Source organism: Chionomys nivalis, chromosome 6 (assembly GCF_950005125.1).
Source record: "Chionomys nivalis chromosome 6, mChiNiv1.1, whole genome shotgun sequence".
Taxonomy (NCBI): Eukaryota; Metazoa; Chordata; class Mammalia; order Rodentia; family Cricetidae; genus Chionomys; species Chionomys nivalis.
Window position 1 is genome coordinate 1,162,677 of NC_080091.1, and position 26,521 is coordinate 1,189,197.

The 26,521-nt window shown below is 40.1% G+C and overlaps 1 protein-coding gene across 3 annotated transcripts in view; it reads right to left on the reverse strand.

Moving 5' to 3' along the window:
* The window catches only part of Hnrnpm (heterogeneous nuclear ribonucleoprotein M), a 47,243-nt gene that overhangs the window by 13,646 nt on the left and 7,076 nt on the right, over positions 1-26,521 (reverse strand). The window contains exons 2-13 of one of the 3 annotated variants that reach the window (XM_057771655.1): positions 24,969-25,138; positions 17,327-17,379; positions 16,410-16,417; positions 16,228-16,321; positions 13,249-13,287; positions 13,096-13,131; positions 11,937-12,090; positions 11,223-11,272; positions 10,086-10,146; positions 7,454-7,555; positions 6,138-6,182; positions 5,629-5,706 (exon numbers count right to left, since the gene is read on the reverse strand). In XM_057771655.1, the coding sequence (XP_057627638.1) occupies positions 5,629-5,706; positions 6,138-6,182; positions 7,454-7,555; positions 10,086-10,146; positions 11,223-11,272; positions 11,937-12,090; positions 13,096-13,131; positions 13,249-13,287; positions 16,228-16,321; positions 16,410-16,417; positions 17,327-17,379; positions 24,969-25,138 (890 nt within the window). Of the gene's footprint in view, positions 1-5,628; positions 5,707-6,137; positions 6,183-7,453; positions 7,556-10,085; positions 10,147-11,222; positions 11,273-11,936; positions 12,091-13,095; positions 13,288-16,227; positions 16,322-16,409; positions 16,418-17,326; positions 17,380-24,968; positions 25,139-26,521 lie in introns of those variants that run through there. The other 2 variants (XM_057771654.1, XM_057771653.1) reach the window with 2 other exon arrangements.

The following is a 26,521-nucleotide window of genomic DNA, read 5'->3' on the forward strand; positions in this document are numbered from 1 at the left end:
TTTATTAACAAACCAAGCAGGGATTTCCTCATCCATTTCTATACCTACTAGGTTTTGCTTGACCTTTCCCTCGACTCACCCTCCCTAGGACGCTAAAACCCTTTCCCTCTCATAAACATCCCTTAAAGCCTCTTTCTTCTCTCTCTAGTCCCCCACACCCTTGCAGATTCACATATATAAAGTCATATATAAAGTTAATTTGTGCATCTATCTTCACTAGTAACCAAGTTAGGTTAGACTTAAGAAAACCATTTGTGGGATGAAGAGATGGCTCAGTGGTTAAGATCCACGGGTTCAATTCCCAGCACCCACAAGGCATCTCATACTCTGTAACTCCAGTTCCAAAAGATCCGACACTGCCTTCTGGCCTCCTTAGGTACCAGGAATGAAAGTAGCACATGCAGGTAAACGCCTATACATATAAACTACAATTAATATAAAGACAACCTGTAGAGCTGGGATGTTTACCTGAACACAACTAATATCAACCGGACACAAAAGTTGGCAGTTTGCCTGGGAAAAGAATCCATGATACTGGGATGAGCTGGGCCTCCATAACCTACCTGTATGCCCAAAAGTGGACACTGCCTACATGGAGCCCATGGAACCTTCTTATTCATTTCCCCTGTTAAGGGGTTCTCCAAAGCTCCAAGGCAGTCTCATTTCTGGTAAAATTTCTTTCACATATACCATACTCCATCTCTGTGGAAAAAAATATTACCCTAGACCTTCCTAGTAACATCACATGCTTTAAATATTAAGAGTTACAGACAAATAAGTTACACGAAGTCAATGACTAAAGCTCTTCTATAGGAAACTGCCCACTCACCCTTAGTCCTTAAAGATGGGAGGCACTGCACACAAATGACCTACCTTATTCTGAGGACTAATCTACAACTTCTGCCACAAGTACACAGTGGGTACACTCATCAACAAACTACCGACTCAAAGGCAGGCTACAGAGAAGTCTCTCACATAGAGCAGATGGTACCATCTACTAGGCATTAACACACATTAACCAAAAGCTGTTATCTCACCAATACTCGCAACCACCACTTCCTCTACATAAAGAAATCGAGACTCAAATCTCTTAGTAACTGCCAAAGTCACGTGCTGGTAAGCACAAGGCCAAGGCAAACTAAATGGAGAAATGTGTCTGGATACAAACTTCTACCCATTTGACCATACAGCACTATTAATACTGCTGTGAGCTCTCTGTCATCCTTTACAATACAATGTATTAAAACATGCAGAAGCAAGCTGTGGGGGGAAGGCCAACCACAGTGGATACCTGCCCAAGATAGTCTTTCATGGGGCTGGAGAGATGGCTCCAGGGGTTAAGTGCAGAGGAGTTGGGTTCGCTTCCTGGCAGCATAGACTTACAACTGTTTGCTCCAGTTCCAGCAGATCCAACACTCTCTACTGACCTCCAAAGGCACCAGCCACACATATAATGTACACACATACACAGATACTCACCTTCACAAAATAAACTTAAAAAACAGAACCTTTTGTGTGACTCCTATCGCTGCCTACTTTCTTCTTACACATATGTGCCCATCTCTCTCATGCAAGATACAAATGTGTTACCACTTTGCTTTTCTCCTCTACTGAGAGGCTGTCAGATAATCTAGTAGTATTGGATAGGGGAGTATGAATCCGTGTTAAGTTTGCCTGGCATACATGAGGGGAAATAAAAACATTACTTTTCCCCTTGGGAACACCAGACAAATTGGTGCTGTGCAGTAGGTACCTTTTAGTGTATAAGTTTGCTTGCAAGCAGCTTGCAGCCTGATCTTTTCAAGGAAATAAACAATTAGAGGCGGAGCAGGCTTAGGCATACTCTCACATTTACTTGTTTAGACTGTGTGTGTGAGTGTATGGGCAAGTTACCATAGAACAACTTGTGGAAGCCAGTTTTCTTCTTCTACCACATGGACTCTGAGAATGGAACTCAGTTTATTACGCTCAGCAGCAAATGCCTTTACCTGTGGAGCCATCTTACCAACCTGTTAACAATTTAATAAAGACTCTGGGCAAAGGTGGAACTACAGCTTGAACCAACCCAGGTAAAGCCCATAGATCAGTCTTTTTCATTTTTCAAACGTGTCCAATTTGAGTGTGAAGATGGAAGGCAAGAAAGTTAAGTCTAACGCAGGCCTTACTACATAGGTAGAGGCCTTCACCATCCATGTGTTAACAGGGTCTTCTTATGGCCCCAATTTTACTTATAAAAGTGAAATTTATTATGAAATGTTGTTCTGTTATCTCACTAACATTACCACAACTTTATCTATACAGATTGATTCACTGGCCTGAGAATCTATCTATATAATGTCAATAATCATTACATGGGACCAAAAGGGCTGAATAATGATTATCAATTAAATCAAAATGCCCACATCTCTTTTTAGTTTCTTTTCTTCCCCCTTTTAAAACATTTTATTTAAATTCAATGGCTCCAGAGCTTGGTTTGTCTAAATCTCAGAACTTAGTTGCTGCCTGTGGAAGTCTCTGTTCTTTGTTGAATGGACAAAGAGGGAGATACAACAAATACCTGCATCTAAGAACACGTAAGAACAGACTGTATTTCTCCAGCACCTTAAATCTTAATTGCTGTACTAAACCCCTTACTTTCCCAAAGCCTTTATTACCACCTCAGCAAGGCTTCAAGGCCCACCCCATTCATTTTTATCTACTCCAAAGGTACACCACACCCCAGTTAGAACAACAATCACATATCCTTCCCAATGACTTATCTGAGTCAACATTATATCAAGCCAGACAGACTTTTCTTTCATTTTTTATTAAACACACACAAGTATGGGTGCACACTGAAAACATAAACCTGTCTCTGCATCACTGACGGTGTAGCCATCCTACATCTCTTCACCACATCTATGTATGTTAGGTACCAGAGAAAAGGTAACAAAAGCCACATATAACTGTGTTCTCTGGAAACCAGACAGTGTGCTCCTCAAAAACACCTTAGAAGATGCTCCAAGTCTGCCCCACACTACTTGGACACTTTATTACAGACCAGCAAAGAAACATGTAAGCATAAATTCTTAATTACTCTCATTCCAGTAAAACTTTATGAATAGTAAAAGTAGCATTCCAGCAATTAGAAATCAAACTTCCACTGGCATACAGAGGATTTTCAAAAGCAAAGACATCCAGTTTCTCAGCATGAGACTGCCACTGTGCTGGAGGCAATTCTAAAAGGCAGGATGGAGGCATGAGGAAGAGGCTAAAGACAGGCTGAATCCACATCATAGTATCCCTATTTACTGGCCACATGAGTTTAGGTACGTTACTCTCTGTGCCCCAGTTTCTGACAAAATGAGAATAACAATACCTACTCATGTGAGTCCTTAGAAGGACTGAACATAGCAACACTGGTTGTTCTTTGTTTTTAAAATATATGTGTTGGTTAATGTGTCAAGTGTAGGGATGATGCTGGTTGTTTTTTGGACCATCATACTGGCACCAAGACCTTCTGATCTTAGTTTATGTGCGGAAGCCATCTAAATCAGACATGTTATGGTTGCCTGAGCAATTAAGTCAGGTGCTTTAAATCTTTCTGAGTATATTAGAATGAACCACTTCGCCCAATATAAGCAGCTGTTCCAAGATTTGGAAACACCTGTAGTGAGATTTCTTTATCACCGCGTGCCTTGTAGCTCCACCATACTCAAAATATTGGCCTAATGCATTCTGGACAAGCTTTTGTCTTCTCAAATAATGGGATCTCATTAATTCAAGTAGAGCCAAGGATCCATTCCTACACTGTTCAAACCCAACTGTATAGTAGGTAGTTACCTGAGGTCTTGTTGCAACTAATGTGACTTCATCGGTAACTCTTAGGCAATTAAAAATCCCACTGAGCCGGGCGGTGGTGGTGCACGCCTTTAATCCCAGCACTTGGGAGGCAGAGGCAGGTGAATCTCTAATCTCTGTGAGTTTGAGACCAGCCTGGTCTACAAGAGCTAGTTCTAGGACAGGCTCCAAAGCCACAGAGAAACCCTGTCTCGAAAAACCAAAAAAAAAAAAAAAAAAAAATCCCATTGATTAGAAAAGAACAACAAAGATTCTACGAACCATTATGATCAAGCAATAGGTCAGAACTGTCTATATAAGGTCATGTCTACAGAAGGCCAAGTAAAAAAGTTAGCAAGTTGATGTGGTCAGCATCGTGTGGCCTTGGTGTTCTAAAGTTACCTGAGGATTTCAGAACCTCTTCTCTACTTAGCAAAACATGACCTAGATCTTATCAACTGAGCAAACAACAACCCCCAAGAGCAGGTTAAAGTTGTGTTTAGGACGGATGAAGGTAGGTGCCTCTCCCTTGTAACTAGTGTCATTAAGAAATTAAATTCTCCAACAACAGAGGCAATCAAGTGTGATACCTTGATACACTGACTGGGAGGAATCTGTCTTGTCCACAGAAATTTTAAGAGTATATTAGCAGTTATGGGGTGGAAGAGTCCTCAGTGGACCCAGGTCAAGCATACATTTACCCACTCCTGCTATGTCTTCTGCTTCTTTGACCTCAGGAACATTTGTGTCTAGGGGATACTGTGACCCTCTATGAAAGAATAAACTTGGGGAGAGGTCCATGGTTGAATTCATGAACATAACATTACGTAAACCAAACAAGGATAGCAAGGTGGTATCAACACACCGTTAATATTCTAATACTAGAGTTATATTCATTACAAGGTTGTAAGGGATATTAAGATGTGTTACGTAACTAGAGTTTATAAATGATTCTGTTCACAACTTGAGAGTCATCAGCAAAAGAGATCAAGAAAGAACATGTCCAGCATTCCAAGTCAAGGGCATTTTGGAAAGCATCCTTTAAAACACCAGGAGCTGGAGGTTCAGTGGTTAAGAGCACTGGCTCCTCATCCAGAGGTACTGAATTCAATTCCCAGCAATCACATGATGGCTCAGAACCATCTATAGTGGGATATGATGCCCTCTCTAGCATAAAGTCTTACATGCAGATAGAACACTCATATACATAAATTGTGTGTGTGCACATGCACACGCACATCAACATTCAGAACCTATAGAGTTTAACTGTAGGTTGTCATCATGTGCAAGAGCTGTGTGTACTCTCCAGTCATTGAAAGACATTTTAGAGTGTGCAGAGCATAACCACTGTTGCTTATGTGTTTGCTGTAGGCAGTAAGGAAATTGAAAATTTTATTGCTTAAGTACTGAGGGGATCTGATATGGTGGTTACATTCAAGGGAACCAGGTCTAGCTAAGTCTACCGTTTTTAGCAGTTTAAAAAAGTGATTTTTTTTTAAAGATTTATTTATTTATTACATATACAGTGTGTTCTGCTTGCATGTATACTTACAGGCCAGAAGAGGGCACCAGACCCCATTACAGATGGTTGTGAGCCACCATGTGGTTGCTGGGAATTGAACTCAGGACCTCTGGAAGAGTAGTCGTGCTCTTAACCTCTGAGCCATCTCTCCAGCCCAAAACAGTATGTGATTAAGTGGAAAAAAACATGGGACTTATACACAGCAGGTTTACAGTCTAAAGGACAGCAAGAAGCCCTTAGCTACAAAGGATAGATAAGACACAAGCTAGAGGAAATGTTATTCTTACCATTTATTCGGCCCATGTTCATCCCAGATCCAAATCGCCCCATGTTTTCCATACCACCACCAAAGGGTCCTTCCATGCCTGTAAGAAATTATTTAATGTCATCCCAATAAGCCTACTCACATTCATTAGGCAAGGAAAAGGGTTTTTATGGTTCATTTTTGGCATTTATGTCAAGAGCTTACCAAATTTTAGAGCTTTCGGGTGTGTGTGTGTGTGGGGGGAAAGTTGGTTCCCTTTTTTAAAAGGTAGCTTGATCCAACCCCCTCAGTGAATAAGCAAAAAGGAGTCCAGAGATGGAACCATTTGCCCAAGGTGACAGAGCTAGCTACTAAGAAAGCCAGAACCAAAGTCAACACCCATTGGAATGAATAATGGACAAATAAAACAAGTAATTCCTAGACTCAAACTAAAAAACCAAAGGAAGAATGGCATGCAGAGCTTCGAAGGCAGGAAAATAAGAGGAAAACAAAATAAAAATAATTATACATGTATTTCATTTTAAATCTTACCTCCAATTTTATTTATTCCAAATCCTATGCCTTCCATTCCCATTCCTTTAAAATAGAAAGTCAATGCAAACAAAATTTATGTCAAAATAGTAATATTTAAGCTTTAAAAGCATAAAATGCCAAACCAATAAATGAATACAAAACTCTCTGATGTTATTATATTTCATTAAAGGTGGGGTGGCCACCACTTCAACTGTAAGTATCGTTATTTCAAGAAAAAACTTTAAACAGACTAAGTTTAGGGCCGGGCGGTGGTGGCGCACGCCTTTAATCCCAGCACTCGGGAGGCAGAGACAGGTGGATCTCTGTGAGTTCGAGACCAGCCTGGTCTACAAGAGCTAGTTCCAGGACAGGCTCCAAAGCCACAGAGAAACCCTGTCTTGAAAAACCAAAAAACAGACTAAGTTTAAACGTGGCTTAAAATTACAGTCCATGTAGTCTTATTAAGTGACCAAGCCGGACACCATTAAATATAAAATATAATGATCAAGCACAAAGTATGTAAACATTCTCTTTTAAGAATGTTATTGAACAGAAATAGATGTTTAATAAACCCTCATTAAAAGCAAAATTTAAATAATAACAACAACAACAATAATGTAGCTTCTAAAATAAAAAGTTCGTTCCCATATTCTCAACCAGAAAGGGTATGCTACGAAGGGTAGAGCCATGAGACCAGGAATGCTAAACAGACAGTGATGAGGCAGAGGAGCATTGGCATCACTACTTCAAATGACTCTAAGAACGGCCCAAGTCTAGATCCAACAAAAGAATCAAATACGCTTTAATAGCATAGATATATACTACACACAAACTTAAAAGTGAACACAGCTAAGCTTTCACTCATTAGGTTTTCTTCATCTTCCTGAACAAAGACATTGGCCTTCTTTTCTTGTGACCCATGAGTTTTGTCATACATAGAAGTTTTTCAAACTCCTTTTACTCTATCAGGGCCCACAATTCTAGAAAAAGCCCTGTCAACCTCAGGGGCAAAATGGTCTTCTTGACAGACTTAGGGTGCCAATGGCAGTTGCGATCCTGCAGCCAGCAGCCTGCATTGTTACTCAGTGTGACCTTGGTTGAGACCAACTCTCTATCTTGCCTCCTTTTACTGAATGACCTATCTCTGCTCAAAAGTTACCATGAGGCTAAGATGAAGAGACATTGCTCTTGTAAACACGAGGCTGAGATGAAGAGGGGATTTTGACCCAATGGCATTTATCCTCTTTGAAAAACTCCAGATCCCACTACCCGAACAGTGGACTTTATACACTGAATTTCCCGTTATCCTCAGCGCAGGTCACTGCAGTTCTCACCTGCGGGCCCTAGATTTCCCATTCCAATTCCTTTGTTCAGGTGGTTGGCATCAATCGGCTGCCCTCCAGGTCCTAACCCCATGCCAATACCACCAAGTCCATCTGGAAGAAGCAGAGAAAGTCAGGAGTACGGATTCCCTTTTTCAAAGTATGGTGACCCCCCTCCCCCGCCGCCCAAAGGCAAGATAACCGCAATGTTCTGGCTGCCATGCTTCATCCCTAGATTAAGCAAGCCCAGAGTCTAACTTGACTTCAACACCTATTTATGAAGGTGTACCTTTTTACACACAGTCAGACCAGAGTATGTAATATGTACTTAAACAATAAGGGCAGCCAACAAGTCATTTCACATCCTGGCAAAATGGCTTAGGAGTAAAAGCACTCACTCCCAAGTCTGACTTCCAGAACCTATGTGATGGAGAAGCTGGTACCTACAACTTGTCCTCTGACCTACAAGTCCACGCAAATGCACACACATACAGAAAATAAATAAGTGCATTAAATAAATATATAAAAAATTATATAGCCCATTATATTGCCCTGTAATGGCCTCAAGCTCACAAAGATCCACAAGTCTCTGCTTTCTGAATACTGGGATTAAAGCTATGTAGAACATCTGACCCTCCCCAGCCTATTTTTTTCTAAAGAGATTTAACCTTTCTCCCTCACCCTTCACAGATTTGTGCCACTACCTAAAGAATTACTAACCTGACACCCAGGGTATCTTCACTGCTATGTGCCACAAACTCAAAGAATACAGACTGGTATCTGAAAACAGCCACTGAAGTCTGGCACTTTAAAATAGAGGTAACAACAAAAATCCACGACAGGCTCTAGGTATTTAATCTGGCTAACAACTAGGTTTTTTAATTGCATGGCAACAGCTCAAAGAAGTCACCAAGGCTTACTACTCCAGAGCACGCAAAGCTCTAAGGTCAACCCTTGAAGCACACCAAGAGACCAAGAGCCAGGATAATGGGCTCCCTGGGGCCAGTGCTCCATTATCTCTAGAACAAGCATCAAAAGTCACAGCAAACATGTTTGTAGGCAGTGGTAAAGAAATATGGTCCTTTCAACAGACAAGCCATCTTCATCTCCCTGATCCTTTTTGGGTGCTGGGCAATTTGAAGCCCTAGGCAAGCACCTGACCACTGAGCAATACACCTGAAGTTCTGATTTCCTCTTAAAGCCACAGGCCTCTTTCAAGCCAGCAATCATCGCAATTTCACTGACTTTTTTTTTTTTTAATCACTCCAAAAAACCTTCATCCCTGGTAGCACTGAACTATTTGCTGCCTTTTAGATACACCTGTTCTGGGCATTGCCTGCAGTTAGAATCATGTCTGCATTTCCTTCTTCCTTTTTCTTTTTTGACTAAGTACTATTACATCAATAGAATCTGCCAGACTTTATTTATCTACTCATAAGCTAATGGATCACCTTCCAATACCCAACTCCCATTTTGAAACAGGATCTACCTGTTGTATATCTATGCAGGCTTTGAACTAATTATTCACTTGCTTCAGACTCTGAGTGTCATAACGGTGTGTACCATCAAGCCTGGCTTGACTTTTTGACTACTGAGTCATGCTACTCTAAGCATTTATGTATCATTTCTTCGTGTGGACATAATAGTTTTCACCCTTGGAACATACCTGAAAGGGGAACTGCTAGACCGTAAAGCAAAATCCAGGGCAACTTGGCATTCTTTACCTTTGTAATTTGTTTGCTCAACCACCCCAAGACACTTTCAAAGTGCCTAATTTTGCTCTTTACATCTGCGCAGCCTGCCTTGCCACAGTGTAATCCAAGATATAGATAGACAGACAGACAGACAGACAGACGGAATTGTATGTGAGATATAAGAATACCTTAGCTACTTTTTCTATTCCCATAATAAGACACAGGGACCAAGACAACCTATACAAGAAAGTATTTAATTTGGGGGCTCATGATTCCAGGGGATTAAGACTCTATGACAATTACAGCAAGGAGTGTGGCAGCAGAAAGGAAGACATGGTGCTAGAGAAGTAGTTAATAAAAGTTCACATCTCTACAAGCAGAGCTAACTAGGAATGTTGTGGGCCCCTGAAATCTTAAAGTCAGTGACATACCACCTCCAAAAGGCCACACCGCCTAATCCTTCCCATACAAGACTACTAACTGGGAACCAAACATTCAAATATATAAGCCAGTGAGGGCCATTCAGACCACTACAGACAGAGAGCATGCATGTCTTGGTGCACAAGCAGAGGGCAGAGGACAACTTGTAGGTCCTCTTCCTCCACCATGTGGGTCCCAGGGATTGAACTCAAGTCATCAGGCTTTGATTCAGATGCCTTTACCCTCTGAGCCAGCGCCAGCATCCAAAACTTGTGGATTTCTCTACTCATGTCTTACCCTGAAAATCTACAGAAAAGACTGGTCAAAACATGCATGGCAGTGCACACCACAAATCCCAACACTTGGGAAGCAAAGGCAAACAGACTTATGGCTAACAAGGGCTTTAATATATAGTGTGAGGTAGGGTGGGTGACAGGACTAACATACTGATCAAGAGAATCCCCAGGCTAACCTTCCACAAGCGTAAACATAACTAACCATTTTCTGTTTAGTATAACTCTAATACTTACGGGGAAGTTGCTGTGGTCGTTCAGGAGGGAAAAAATCTCCCTTTGGTAAGGCCCTCTCATCCTGAAGAGAAAAAGAAAAAGATCTCAACATCTACTGCAGTACCAGCACCAGCAAAAGATGGAAGCAATTTCCAATAACCGGCCAGAAACCAGGTGCTGTGCCGCACACTTGGAATCCTAGGATTTGAGAGGCTTAAGAAGAAAGAATCAGGAATTTGAGACCAGCTTTGGACAGAGGGCAAGTTCCTGGCCAGTCTGAATTACAGGAAATTGTCACAAAAACAAACAAAAATACAAGCAATAAAAGTAGAGAGTCAAGTTTAAAGATGTAGCCTAGAAGGTATGACATCAAGTGCAAGGCACTGTGTCAATCCCTACCACTAGGGAAAAAGAAAAAGTTTAAAGAAACTAGACAACCAGTTAATAAACTATGGCACAGAATAAGTATATTAAACACAAAGAGATATATGGGAGCATTGTTTTTTTTTTTAATCTTCTATGCCAATAAGCAGGATAAAAACACATTTGTATTATTGGGTGGGTGGGACAGGACCTAAGCAACAAGTACCAGTGAGGCTCAAACTCTATTTTCCTGTTGAGGACTATAAATTTACTAGCTATTCAAAGAATTAAACTGTTTGAAACAACAAAAATTTATAGCTCCTTTTATCTTATTCCTGAATCTGAATCCTAACCAGACTGCCATCAACATTTCCAGTACTGTTTCTATTAATCATTATCTTTGGCAATGCAATAGCAGGTCTATTGTTTACTAAAACTGAATTCCAATAGACCTTTAAAGGCTGTATGAATCAAATACTTGGTCGCTACAGATGTATTACGAAACACTGCATGTAATACTTTAAAAACTGGAGCTATATGCAAAGGATTCTTTGTAACTCATCACTTGTTCAAGCAGAATACTCCACAGTCTTCCTGAACATAGCATTTAACAGTCAACCAGACAAATCTACAAATAAGATGTGCATGAGCAAAGGTGCTCATAACTCTACAGCCTACTAAAACAATGACATGAAGGTTTAGTTTAAGGGCTAGATGCACAGTAGAATTACAAAAATGCAAAAATGTAATTCTACATTTTTGCTAACATATTACAAAGTCATCCTAGTAACTCACCATTTTGACGTGCATTGGTCTATCAAACAGAAGCTGGCCATTAAACATAGCTGGTATTACAATTAAGGCTATTTCTAACAACTGTTAAAGCATGCAAGATAAAATGATTAAAAGGGAATAACTCTGTAACTACCAGTCCTCCCAGTGAATTTATGAGCAACTTGAACTCTTAAGGGTGAAGCTTTATTCATGATCTTACATTACAAAATCTTTCTGGTAAGTAGTTACAACAATTTTCTATATGTTCAATGCCAAGAGTCCTATCATTTCTGAAGTATTATGTTTTCTGGGTGAGACCAGGAATGGCCTCCCGAGTTCAATTCCTGGAGTCATGTGATTTTAAAAATATATAACCCCAGGGCAAGCTTAAGGCAAGGAGATAGGGGCTTCTTCAGATCATGTCTACTCACAAGAGACAGAGTCCATAAGGATATGATAAATATATTAAAGGCCCTAGTTCTCATAAGTGATCCAGTTCCTAAACTACTCTGAAAACACCAGAAAATACCATTCATAGCAGGTGCCTATGATGCAACCACACCCTCTAACCATCTGTGTTATACTCCAGAAATTTTCAGATTTTGTAATTTATTCACTCCAGTCACAGAGAAAATAGTCATTTCTACCTTATTATTATAATACACTTAGGACTATTAATGCCTAACAGTGCTGTGGCCACTGTAAGTCACGAGTTTAACTCCCACAGAAGGATACATATAGCTTGCACAGCTTCAATGGATTGTTCAAAAGTCACAGTGCCTATTCCACGACTTTTTCCATCTTTATCTTCTAGAATGTCTGCTCGGACCACCACACCAGCCATACTAAATACTTCCTTCAGTTTCTTCCAGCCAACTTTATAATCCAGCTAGGTGAAAGAAGAGGATAAAAATCTCAAGGTAAACCTCTTGGGGGAAAAAAAAGACATTTTTACCTTATTAACAAGACTTGCTTTGACTGACTTTACAAGAAAATCAACTTTAGTAGAATTTTTCAAGTATGAAAAATTGGCCTTTTCTCTTCTTCACTTTCTTCATTTACTGAACTAACGCTTTCCCCACCATACCTTAAAAAGGGGGGGGGGGTCATCTAGGAGGTGGGTGGCACACATTTTTAATCCCAGCACTCAGGAGGAGGCAAAAGCAGGTGCCAGCCTGTCTATCTACCCGGTGAGTTCCAGAACAGCCAGGGCTATTCAGAGAAACCCTGTCTCTAAAAACTGAAATGAATGAATGAAAGAAAGAAGCCGGGCAGTGGTGGTGCACACCTTTAATCCTAGCACTCAGGAGGCAGAGGCAGGTGGATCTCTGAGTTTGAGGCCAGCCTGATCTACAAAGTAAGCTCCAGAGAAACTCTGCCTCAAAAAAAAAAAAAGTACATGAATGAATGAATAAAAGAAGTCATCCCCACTTTGTCTTAGCAACAGTCCTGAGCCCACTTTGTTCTAAACTTATCTGTCCTTGCAGAAGATAAAGATATCATCATTTACTCCAGACAAAACAGTTGTGAATATACTGTCTCTGTCCACTCTTGTCCTGTACCAAAAACTACAGTAAATAAACCCTAATAAGGATGCAAACCCAGCTAATGCTTTAGTAAACATCTGAAAACTTCAGTAAACAAGCCCCCAGAAGGACCGAGGTCAATCCTGAAGCCACATATGCAGTGGTCACAAGAGAACAAAGCCCAACACAAAGGTCTTCTTTAAAATAAAAACAAGCTATCTTAAGCCTACTTTAAATTACTTGTTTAAAAGTGACAAGATCAGTCTATTTTTCTGTTTTAATTTAATTTTCCCCCCGACATGCACACTGTTTTCATGTTTCCATCCCTCCCTGTTTTTCTATTTTAGAGACTGTTCCCATTTACTTACATTTGCTACAAATACTGTGCTTCCAAGTCTTCCAGCCTGTAATGCATGGATAATCTCATTTGGGATGTTAGGATTATTTAGGATACTGGGTGGGATATTAATCATTCCTGGGCCACCTGGTCCCATACCCATCCCACCAGTCGTAGCCATCACCTTTTGCATTGCTCTCCTTGCATGTTCACCATCAGGATCCTGAAAGAAGCACAAAGTGTTACAGCCAGAAGTAGGATAGAAGTAGACTTGCAGGGATTAGTGGGAACTGCTGGCTTCACCACTACTGGGGTGCAGCTCAGCGATAAGAGTGTTTACATAATATTCACAGGGGCAATCCCCAGCATCATTAATTAAAAAAATAAAAATTTAAAGTGCTCTCAGTAAAACATAGTAGTGTCAATGGTAAAGGTCTGTAACCTCAACACTCAGAACTGCTAAAGCAGTTCAAGGCCTGCTTGAGCTACAGATCCAACTCAAAGCCAGCCCAGGCAGCTAAGTGAATCCTTGTCTCAAAATAAAAAGGTAAGCCTTAATCCCACCACTTGGGAGGCAGAGGTAGGCAGATGGCTGTGAGTTCAAGGTCAGCCTGGTCTACAAGAGCTAGTTCCAGGACATGCTCCAACCACAGAGAAACACTGTCTCGGAAAACCAAAAAAAAAAAAAAAAAAAAAAAAAAAAAAAGTAAAAAACTCCAAATGGGACTCTGTTATAGTCCAGTCTTTCTTCTGAGCCCGAGGATACAACTTAGTAGTGGCAGAGCAAGGTATGTACCAGGCACTTCCATTTTCAACACTGAATAAAAACAAAAGAAGCAAACAAAATAAAACTGCGGTAACCAACAGACTGTTTGAAAGGTACTTCTTAAATTATTAACAAGATGAAATGAACCACAGCAACTAGAAGCATTCTAGGAAGAGCAACAGATAAGAAACAAAGAACCTAAAAACCAAAAGCGGGAAACAATCTTCAATTTAACTAAAATGAAAAGGAATGGAAGGACTGGCTGACCTGAGTTGAAAATTCTAGACTGAAACAAGATCTTCAGCCATGGCATGGGTGAGTCTTACGTGTAATTTGTGTAAAACTCCTCAATGATTTTTCAAAAAGTTTGAAATAACAGTTCTATAACCCCAGGTTTCCCAAAAACTCCTCAAGGACACCAGGTGCTGGCACTGAAGTATAGTCAATGCAGTGTATTGCTACATAAACAAAGCATGGAAATCTGATGATGGCATGATTATCTTATTATGTCTGTGTCCTTATAGGGGTGTATGGTACATGTGTGTGGATATGCCAAGAGAGGCCAAAAGAGGCATCAGATTCCTTGGAACTAGAGTTACACAGGTGATTATGAACATCTGCACTTGGGTGCTGGGAATCAAACACAGACCCTCTCTGGAAAAGCAGCAAGTGCGCCTAATGACTGAACCATCTTCCCGTAATTCCTAACCCAGTCTCATCAATTTAGCAGCAACACATAAGAAATGACTTATACCCTACCACGCTTTCCTGTAAGTCCCAAGTAAGTTGTCTTCCTTCCAAAAAAAAAAAAAAAAAAAAAGTCAAGAAGGGTGGCACCTGCCTTTAATTTCAGGTAGGTAAGGATGATTCTGAGTTATAAGCTAGCCTGGACTACACAGCAAAGAAATCTTCTCAGACACCTAAAATCACTCCCTCCCCCAACACAAAAAGAGTCAAGGAGGTAAATAATATTGACAGTAATATTAACAAAACAACATCCTCCTAGAGAAAAAAAAAGTGCTGGAGGTCAAGAAACACAGTTCAGTGACAGAATGCTTGCCTAGTATGCAAAAAGCCCTGGGTTCAATCTTTGGCACCAACAAACAAACAAAAAACAACAAAAGAAACTTGGTTTGGATTTGACAGAGATGAGCAATAAATTAATTTTACAAAATTCAAAGGGGAGTGGAGAGATGGCTCATGCCTAAGAGCACTGACTGCTCTTCCAGAGGACCTGGGTTCAAGTCCCAGCACTCACACGGCACCCATGGCAAAATACCAATGCACGTAACAAAAATAAAATAAAAATAAACAAAACTGAAAAAGGGATAGAGAGAAATGACTCAGTGGGCAAAGTGAGCAAGCCTTAGTACCTGAGTTCAGATCCTCACACAAAAGCTGGGGTACTGGGGCAGGCTTGTAATCTCAGTGCTGAAGGGAATGATGAAAAGGAAAATCTCTGGAGTCTACTGACCCCAGTTTCAGTGAGAACACCTATCTCAAAAGCTAACGTCAAAAGTGATAGAGGAAGACACCTAACATACACCACTAGCATTAATACCTGTGCACACTGTGTACACACAGGTATATATAAACACAAAAGTAAAGAGGCAGGTGTACTGTGACACATCACTACGATCACTGCACTTAGGAGGCTAAGACAGAAGGATCTCAAGCTTGAGACCAACCAAAGCTTTATAGCAACATTGTCTCAAAAAACAACATCAATGACAAAAACAAAAGATGGGCCAAGAATAACATTCAGACTCTTACACAATTCCAATACTAAAAATCAGAGGCGCAGAATATGTATTCCTGAGACAACAAGGATTGAAGAGTGGTCATTTAGGTTACTCAGGATTTGCTCAACCACTGTTACAAAGTTCTTGCAGAAGTGGCTGCTATCTCAGCAGTTAGGAAAGGCAGGAAGATCATCAGCTCAAGGCCAGTCTTAAAAAGGACAAAGAAGGGGGCTGGAGAGATGGCTCAGTGGTTAAGAGCATTGCCTGCTCTTCCAAAGGTCCTGAGTGCAATTCCCAACAACCACATGGTGGCTCACAACCATCTGCAATGAGGTCTGGTGTCCTCTGTTGGCCTGTAGGCATTCACACAGACAGAATACTATATGAATAATAAATACATACATACATACATACATGCATGCATGCATGCATACATACATACTTAAAAAAAAAAAAAGAACCAAATAAACCAAAATAATAGGTTGGTCTACTCAATAAATTTTAGTCAAGAACCATTCTTATCTTCACCAAACAATTATACCTTACTTTTGAGCTGGGAATGTAATTCAGTGGCAGATTGTTTTCTTAGTATGTACAAGGCCCTGGGTTCCATCACCAACACCAAGGGGAGGAGAAAAAAAAAAAAAGAGCTCACTTCTTTGACTTTCAGTGGTCTTCCACTCAGACTATGCTTGTTTAAAACTTCAGCAGCTTTTTTCATGCTCTCTTCCATCTTGAATTCAACAACACTATAAAAGAGTCAAAAGTAAATACATAAAACCAGTCCTACAACTTGGAGAATTCAAATCCCACTAAGTGTAAGTAGGTAATACTTACGCACATCCCTTTGAAAGAGGCCACAGACCAGTCAGAAGAGCAAGGGAGAGAAAAAGAAAAAAAAAGCAAAACAGTAAATATCAATGACAGTTAAGAACAAATTAAAGATATGATTTATGTAACAAAAGCCAGGATTTTAAAAAAATTAATCCTTCTAAGGGGAAGCTGACAGAAGTGCATGACCTAGCCTTCCTTGTAAAAAACTGGGGGCTCCTTAATCTCCTTTTCCTACATATTACCAGCACTACACTAAAGCTGTTAAAAGTTATAAGCAGACCTAAATCAGGTTCTCCAAGAAAGCACACAAACTTTCGATCTGCTTCCCTCTGTACTCAATCAATCCTTACCATACTCCTACTAAATCCATCCTTTCCATAAACTAAGCTCGTCCTTTTGATTATTCTAAGCCATTCTATTGCACGACAAAAAGTAGTTTATATTCTCATTAAACTAGACCAATTTTGAACGTTCAGGTTTGTAATATGTGGTTTACAATTTACTGGCACAAAGGCTACTTTTCAGAATCTTTGGTTCACACAACTTTCAAATCAGCAAACAACCAAGAATAACATTTTCTAGACAAGAACACACTTTTACTTATACCACCGCTAAAATTCCATGCATAATTCACACACAGCCAATTCCTGTTAAACAAAGAGACAATGCTGCTATTGGTCCCCAGTTATCCAAATTGGGCATCCAAACAGAATACCAGAAAGCTCTTTGGCCAGCCATTTGGAAAGCGGGACTCCCATTTGCAAGCCCCCTCCCACCCTACTGAAATGTTGGCAAAAATCAAACATGGCTACAGTAACATGAGCACTCACTGCCTTCCTGATTGCATTCGAGTCCACGCCACCATACAGTTACATTTGTCATGTAGTAAATCCACAGAAGAAATTCTCTCAGACACTTACCCTTGACTTTCCTTCAGCGTCCATTAAGAGCTCCACGTATGTTACCTCACCAACTACAAATCAGTTTCCAGACGACACATAAACCAAGGGAGAAAAGCCAAGAAAACAATGGGAATTTAGAACAATCATCAGCAACCTTGTATGGAGCCTCTGCCTTATAAGAAAGCCCAGAAACACTCCATATTCTCTAAACCACCAAACTAGGCATTACAGGTGTGCAGTAAATAGGTGAAAACTCATTAACAATATGTCCTTGGTTTTCCTCCCACCACAAACACGCTACTTCCACAGATTTCCATTATCACTATCTGTAACGCTCACTCATGACTAGAGGCAATCCAAATCTACAGGAAAGAATTCTGCAAGCCTTACTTTCAGGGGAAGGAAAAATTCTTACTCTTAATGGTGAAGTCAGATAAACACCACATATACCACAACGTCACTGAACTGACCTCACATGACACAAATACAGGAATGTGTCCATACATAAACCAAAAGGCATACAGACACACAACCTCGGGGCCAGTTTTGTGTGTGCAAACTGTGCTGATTTTTAGCATCATAATGAAACTTCTAATATGTCAACAAGAGGACCGTCATTTTTGTACTAGGCCTCACAAATTCTATAGCTGAATTCTGCACACAGTACAAGGCACCAATGTTTGGAAAAATATTGACTATACAATCGATAAATCAGAATAGCATCAGGCCTTATTCTTAAATTTTCTAAAATACCCATAAAGAGGGTACAAATTCAAGTTTGGGACTCAGCTGGCAACAAGATAGTTAAAGAGAGTACAATGATTCTACGCTACATGCAAAGGGAAAAATAGCAAAGACTTCCAAAATTTCCGCAGACTTTCCTCAAGGTTTGGATTGCCAATTCATGACCACCATAACCAGATGTTAGAATCCATCTAGACAACCACCAAATGGCTGCTGAACTTGAAGATGGCTCAAATCATTAACTTGTAGAAAACAACCTCTAAATCCCATTTCCAATGTTTAAAAAAGGAGGTGGAGAGGATTTCTTAGCAATCAATCACTCCTTAGAAGGATGATTATGATATTAAAGTATAAGGGTAAATATAACCCATTAACGGCCTCGACAGGTCCTCCCTACTTACAACTCCTTTGTTCAAAGAAATTAGAATTGGGATTTTTTGAATAAATACAAAAAGATTCAAATGGAAAACAAAATTATTTCACAAATAAAATGAACATTTTAAGAATGTATTATTAATGGAGTTGCACAGTGGTTGAAGGCCAAATGCTCAAAGTTTATTTTATAGCCTCACCCTCCTTGTCCTTTCCTGAAATATTACAGAACTCATACTTTGCACAAAACAAGGAGAGTCGGTGCAAAGAAAGAAAAAGGAAATGGGAGGGAACATTACAGTTGACTTTGAGTACATATTTTGTGTAGCCTAACAACAACAACAACAACAACAAAAAAAAAACCATCACAGCCAATGGATGGATGGCTTTATTTTACCCTCACGAATGTTAAAGCAGTTCCAAAACTCCATGACCACTTTCTGAAGCCACATTAAAAGCCAGTTATTTCAACAACAGCAGCCATTCAAGGACCAACAGCTCTTATCTCCTCTGATGAAAAAAATGCCTAGTGTCAAACCAGTGAAGAAATCGCAAGTTTTATCTCCTTCCAGCTACAACTACTGCCCAATAACCTTAAATAAAAGAACCACAATATCAACCTCAAGACAACTTTTAAGTTTGTCAGAATCCAAGGACTTTTGCATTTGAAATTTCTAGCTTGTGTCTATAAGACACTTAAATCAAAACAATGTTATTGCAATCTAGAAAACAACAAAGTCCAAAGCCAACTTTTTCCAGTAATAGCCATTTTAACAAAATACCAAGTTAAGAAAATTATAGCTTTTTCCACTTGACATTCTAGTGATGACACACACCCAGCTTCAATCATGTGCTCTAAAGTTTGATTAAAAATAATCTCCCTCTTAGAAATGTTTTCTCTGTGTGTCAGAAATAAGTATTCCTAAACTGGGGCACCATCAGCAATTACTATGATCCTGACAAGTTTGTAATATTCCAATCTGGATTCCACAAGAGACTTCATGTGGTTACTCCTGCTTGTAATTCTCCCTTCTCTAGAGGAAGGCAATCATGAAAGCTTTTAAAGACAATAGAAGCCAGTCGGTGGTGGCATATGCCTTTAATCCCAGCATTTAGGGAGGCAGAAGCAGGCAGAGCTCTGTGAGTTTGGAGCCAGCCTGGTCTACAGAGTGAGTTCCAGGACAGCCAGAGATACACAGAGAAACCCTGTCTTGAACTATCCCCTCCCCCCAAAGACAACAGCCTTTTTGTTCTAGCTAGTATGTCAAATATTTGTTTTGTGTAGTCAGTACACCTTAGCCGCAAGATTATAAAGCAGAATTTGTCAGCTCAAGAGTCAGGAGGTAAATCAGGGTAGCAGCAGTCTCACAAGTGCAACTTAAAGTTACTGAAAAATGCTACGCAGCTCCTTGATCACCAACTTGGACAGAACTCATAGAATCCCAAGAGCAGACTGCTAAGACAAATCTACTGCAGCTTTAAATGTCAAAGTATCTAAATTAAAAAAAAAAAAATGAGAATACAGAAACCAAAGTTTTCCTGAAGAAAATACATGTGTGTATGCTTGTCCAATGTAGGACCTTTCAACTTTCTTGGAATCTTTTTATGTGTTTGTGTACATATGCACACACTAGTGTGAGTTGGGGAATGTGTTCCATGGCACCTCTGTGGAGGTCAGAGGACAACCTTAGGTATGTTAGTCCTTGCCTCCCACCTTGATTATGGCAAAAATCTCATTTTTTGCCTCTGCAGCTTGTAAGCTTCTAAGGATTCTGCCATCTCCTTATAGGACCAGTGAAATTACTGTATTTTAGTTGTGGGGATTCAAGAGCCAATCCTTGTGCTGTTTTTTGGGACAGGGTCTCATGCCTATAAATTCTCAATCCTTCTGCTGGGATTACAGGGGTGTGCCACCCTATGTGGATACCTTTCCTAAAAATAACCAAGACACACTGGTGAGCATGCTTTCTTAGTATCATTCAGTCAATCTAAGGGAAAATTGCACAGATTAAAGATACATTTCATAAAGACAACTTTAGCTGGAAACATGCCTTGGAGGGAGGTAGATCTCAAGGCCAGTCTGGTCTAACAGAAAAGCCTTGTCTCAAAAAGAAAAAAGGAGACAACTTCAAATATGGGAAACCATTCTCTACAACAATGAGATGACCGAGCCAAGTACATGGTGATAAGCACAAACTTTCTACTACCTACAGTAACAAGCGGATGAAAGCTCCACACTGCCTGGGACCACAGCAGTACTTACAAAATAACAGCTCAATTTCCATCAGGAAAATATGAAAAAGAGCATTGGGCAGGGACTTGACTGAAATTGAAAGTAGCTCTGCCTCAACAACCCACAATGCAAATTATTGCAGAGAACCAGGAAAGGCTTTCTATTGGACTACATGCCCTCTGGGCCTCAGTTTTATGTCAGCAGCAATCTGAAATTTACTCAAAGTGATGATCATTAAATAATAACAGATGGATTAAAAGCTTAAAGAAATCTTTGTTTATACAAATTAAACTGACTGCTGTTAAACTAGGATTTGAGAGTAAACTATATCACTCGCTTTCTTCCTTAAACTGAGCACCCTGTTAATTCAACAGTGCAGCTAAGGCCTGTCTGAGTGGCAGCTGCCCCAACTCCACACTGCTAGCTCACTAGGCAGACCAGGAAACAAGAAGCCCAATACCCAACTGTCTTCATTCTGAAGATTTTAAGTGCTCCTCCAGTTAACTTAAGACATTATTATTATTATTATTATATTATTATTATTATTATTATTATTATTATTATTATTATTATTATTATTATTTTGTGTGTGTGTGTTTTTTTTAAGACAGGGTTTCTCTATGTAACCCTGGCTGCCCTGGAACTCGGATCTGTAAACCATACTGGCCTCAAACTCAAGAGATCCACCTGCCTCTGCCTCCAAAGTGCTGGAATTAAAGATGGGAGCCATCATCACCAGGCAGACATTTTTTTTTAATATTTATTTATTATGTATACAGTGTTCTGTCTGTATGCCTGCAGGCCAGAAGAGGGCACCAAACTTCATTGCAGATGGTTGTGAGCCACCATGTGGTTGCTGGGAATTGAACTCAGGACCTTTGGAAGAGCAGGCCAATGCTCTTAACCACTGAGCCATCTTCTCCAGCCCAGACAGACATTATTTTAAGATGGAAAAATAAAGATAAATCACCTTTTGTTTAAAAGAAATCTTCATTCTGGTACCCAATCCTTACAGTGAAATACTTTTTTAAGATAATATCCCATTTTCTGAGTAGCTATGGACAATGAAAGTTCTTTCAAACATAGTTCTGTTTTTCTTTTTAAAGATTTATTTATTTATTATGTATACAACATTCTGCTTCCATGTATACCCACACACCAGAAAAAGGCACCAGATCTCATTACAGATGGTTGTGAGCCATCATGTGGTTGGTTGCTGGGAACTGAACTCACAACCTCTGGAAGAGCAGTCAGTGCTCTTAACCACTGAGCCATCTCTCCAGCCCCTCAAACATAGTTCTTTAACCTCTATTTTAAACTCATGTAAAAAATGGTTCCCAATTGTATTTTCAAACCAAGAACTCTCTGGTGCCACAAACAATTGTTACTTGTAATGCCTCCATTAAAAAAGGATGCTCAAGTTATGGAAGCCACCTGTCACCACAGTACTTGTCCGAAGCAACCTAGGATATATGAGAAACTGTCTTTAAAAAAAAAAAAAGTCAAATAAACCTTTATGTTGTTCTTCTGGGACACCCTGGAGCAGGAAGCAGGTATTCAAGCAAAACAAGCAAAGAGTAAGGTACAAAAACAGTATCTTTACCCAGGACCTTCATTGATAGGAGCTGAGCAAAACAGCTGCATAGCTCAGAGAAAAACAAAAAACATTCTCCATGAATCTTGTCTTAAAAATGGGCAATACTGATTTCACCACAGCACCAAACAAGTTTTGTGTCACTTTCCAAGGGGAACGTGTACATGACCAGGTTTTTACCCGATCATTAACAGACTACCCTAAAATGCTGCTAAACAGGTAAAAATGAAATACACTTGCAATGACAGGGACTGGAGGTGAAGACAACTAATTTATTCCTCTTATTCCAGAAGGACAGAGTCTCAGGGTAGGCTGCAGATAGAAAAACTGCTCTGATTACACCAGCTCATATCTCTGTGATCTGTTCAGCTATGGTTACTACGAAACAAATCCTTTTAGGGTTTAAGTACCTCTATCTGCTACTTAAACTTTCCAAAAACACAGGACTCTCTGACAACACATTAAATTAATGTCTTTAATCCCAGTACTCTGGAGGCAGAGGCATTTGGAGCTCTATGGTCTCCACAGAGGCTATTGTGGTCCACACAATGAGTTCCAAGACAGCCAGTTACACATTAAGACCATTTCAGGAAAAAGAGAGACAAAGAAGGACAGATAAACTAGTAATATATTTTAAAAATCAAAATAAATAAATAAATAAAAGCCTTTAAATCTCATAATGAAAACAAGAACATTTAAGAAGCCATACATATGTAAATATAGTACATGTCTTTAAACTTCGCACACTAAACCTAAATGTTACTATAGAAAAATTAACCTTTCTCCTATGAATCACTTTATTCCCAATCCTATACTGTTAATTACTTAGAAGAGTAATCAGTTTAACCTGTACAGAGGAGGGCTAAACAAGAACATTTTAACATTCAATAAAAACAAGATTTACTGCACACCTGTAATTCTGAGTTGCACCACCAAAAGTACACTGAGAGGGAGGAGCTCCCGCACCCGTGGCAGTATGCCAGGGGAATATGAGAACCAGTTTGGAAGGATCCAAGTAAACCACCAGGCTGGCTCCACACTTAATACAGGACAAAATAGTAAATTGAGGTGAACGGCTTCTACATCCAGAAACGTCATGTCTGCTGCTGCTGCTACCAGCTTCATGGCTTCCAAAACTGAATTACTGAATGATAAAGCAGTAAAAAATGTACCTACTTTATCCATCATGTCCCAAAACTGGTTCACACACTCCTAAAAATGAAAAAGTAGTTTGGCCTGCAATCTCATACAAAACTCTAACAATTGCATTTTCAAAGCCACATTCCTGGTTCTTGGAACTACTATACCTTATTATCAATGGACATAGCAATTCAGTGGCTCAACCAAATCACAAGAACACAAATTTGGGTTTATCCCAAAAACTAATTCGAATGAGATCCAACTGTACTATACAGAAATTCTAAGCTTGTGTTAAAGCAGCAGTCCCAAAGAACCAAGAACACTGTATCTGGGATGCCACATGACACTCCCTTCAGACAAAGACACTTCACTCTTGCTCTAGGAGGATTGGCAGGAATGATTTGGCTGATCAAGGCAGGAACAAATCTCACACCAAAACATTTTTTCATCTGTTTATCTGAGAAATACCACATGGGAGCAGCACATGTGACTGTGAAGATTCACGGTGCCTAGTGCTTCTTTCATGTTATGGCCAAGTAAGTAATGGAATAATGATGGCAGTGGCCACTCAGTTTCAAAACTCAATGCAGGGGCACCAGTACACACACCAAAGGGCCTTCCAAGTGGCATCTTGTCACTAGAATTAATCATTCGACAAATCAAGCTCAAATCTCTCTTCATTATGAATGTCCCAGAAAACCAATACCTTTCCGTCCTTCAAAGAGACTCCATTAAGGGTGATTTGATCCTAGGTTCCCTTGGGTGAGAACAGGAGCTCATGGCACCCTACCCTGCAATCTCTTCAGTCCCGAGAGCCACTACCAGGGCTAAGAATCATGAAGGAAAGGAGGACAAGAGCAAACAGTGCAGGAGAGGGCGATGCACCAGTGTGCAGAGGCAAGGCAGTCCCCTGGGACCTCCAGGTGGCAGAGGCCCTTGGTCGCTTGACCTATCTTAGGCCAGGATTGATTTGGATGCCTGGGGCCAGGATACCATATACTCTTATGGATCACATGCACAGATGATTTGAGCTCTCCTACTGCCCATCTCTGACTTCAGAGGAGAAGAGCTTAAGTTAAAGCAGAAGATCCCGTTGCAGAGTTTAGAATCTGAGCAACAGACATTCCAGGCACCAAAATTTGACCCTAGAACACCCACAGAATTTAAAACTATCTCCTAGCCAGACTTTTAATAAACTTAAAAGATAGAATTAAAACACACACACACACACACACACACACACACACACAAAACAAAATAATGTGAAGATTCTGGTAATTGTCCTTAACATAGTAACACTCCCCTCAACCCTAACTGAAATCCCAATAACCATATTAAGCCAGTAAAAACATTTTTTATAGGTCAAGGGACCATATAAACCACCCTATTTAGCACGTGGGCATGAACACAAAAAAAGGGTGGGGGACCTAGGGGTAGCTCTAAACCTGAACAGAACACATGCTCTTCCTAGAGCAGCTTCCACTGACAAAAACAAAACAAAAAACAAACCAAATCAGATTAGCCACAGAGGATGGCACAGCAACCTTCTTACCCTACTCCATCACCAGTGCCTTTACCTTTCTCTTTAACCAGGTCTTTAAGTGACTGCCATTTCACATCAAAAGGTATGTTGGTGATGAAGGCTCTGTATCTTTTAGTTGGATTGGTGTATGGCTCAAAGCGATTGCCTCCTCTTTTTATGTTTTTCTCCTTCCTCTTCTCATTCTGTGTAGGTCGTTCTCCTTCACTGAATTCAAGAGAAAAAGTTTCTGTGTTAGTACAAGGAAAAGTCACTATCTGTGGTACCAAGTTTATAATCCCACACAGATATGTGCGACACGAGGCCAATTCTGGTTCTGATTTGGATCATTCCAAATGCAGGTCTCCACAGAGCAGATATTTGCAATTATGCATGCTTTACAGCCTAGTCGCGCCCCCCCCCCACACACACACACATACACACAGGCAGTAGTGCATGCCTGTAATCCCAACATCTAGAAAAAGGCATCAGGGTCAGTCTCAGTTACATGAGAACAAACCCACCTATCAAGAACCCAGGCTCAGGGGCTGGAGAGATGGCTCAGAGGTTAAGAGCATTGCCTGCTCTTCCAAAGGTCCTGAGTTCAATTCCCAGCAACCACATGGTGGCTCACAACCATCTGTAATGGGGTCTGGTGGCCTGCACACATACACACAGACAGAATATTGTATACATTGTATATATATGAACCCAGGCTCAAGAAAAGAGTACTATCCTAGGCTTAGGTATGGTTCTTTATGCTGCATAACACAGAAGGAGGGCATGAGGCCAACTCCCCAGACATGGGGAGGGGGGCGCACACGTGCATCACCTAACACAATATTGCCAAACATAACACAATCTGCCAATGCATCTCTAAATGTTTCTTAGGAAAACAAAAAGAGTTTTAAAATTATACATCAATTCACTTGTCACCATCCACCAAAGGATCTATGGATAGAAATGTATTAAAATATAACTTTCTTTTAAATTCCAAATATTCAAAGGTTTACATTAAAAAAACATTAGTAAGTGCTGGGCAGTGGTGGCACACACCTCTTTAATCCCAGCATTCAGGAGGCAGAGCCAGTTGGCTCTCTGCGTTCAAGGCCAGACTGGTCTACAGAGTGAGTTTCAAGATAGCCAGGGCTATAAAAAGAAACCCTGTCTCAAAGTAAAAAAAAAAAATTATTAAAAAAAAACCCAGATCCATAATGGTTGATACTGAAACCGCCCCTCTTAAGCAGAAAATAAATACATATTTATAGAAAGAATTGTTTTTTTTGGTTTGTTTTTAAGACAAGGTCTCACTATGGAGCCTTGTATGACCAGGAACTGGGTATGAACACCAGGTTGGACTTGAACTCTGCCATCTGAGTGCTGACTTATAGACAGAATTTTTTGTTTTTTCTTAATTATTGTATGTATGAGTACACATGCTGTATGGGAAGCATGTGGTGGGGACAACTATTAGGAGTCGGTTTTCTACTTTGACCATGTTTTAACCACTGTGTCTGAGTCTTGCTGATCCTTTGTAGGCATAAATATTCTAAATCTGGAAGATACTGAAAATGAGACTGATAAATAAAGTACCCGCAGCAAAAAGAATCT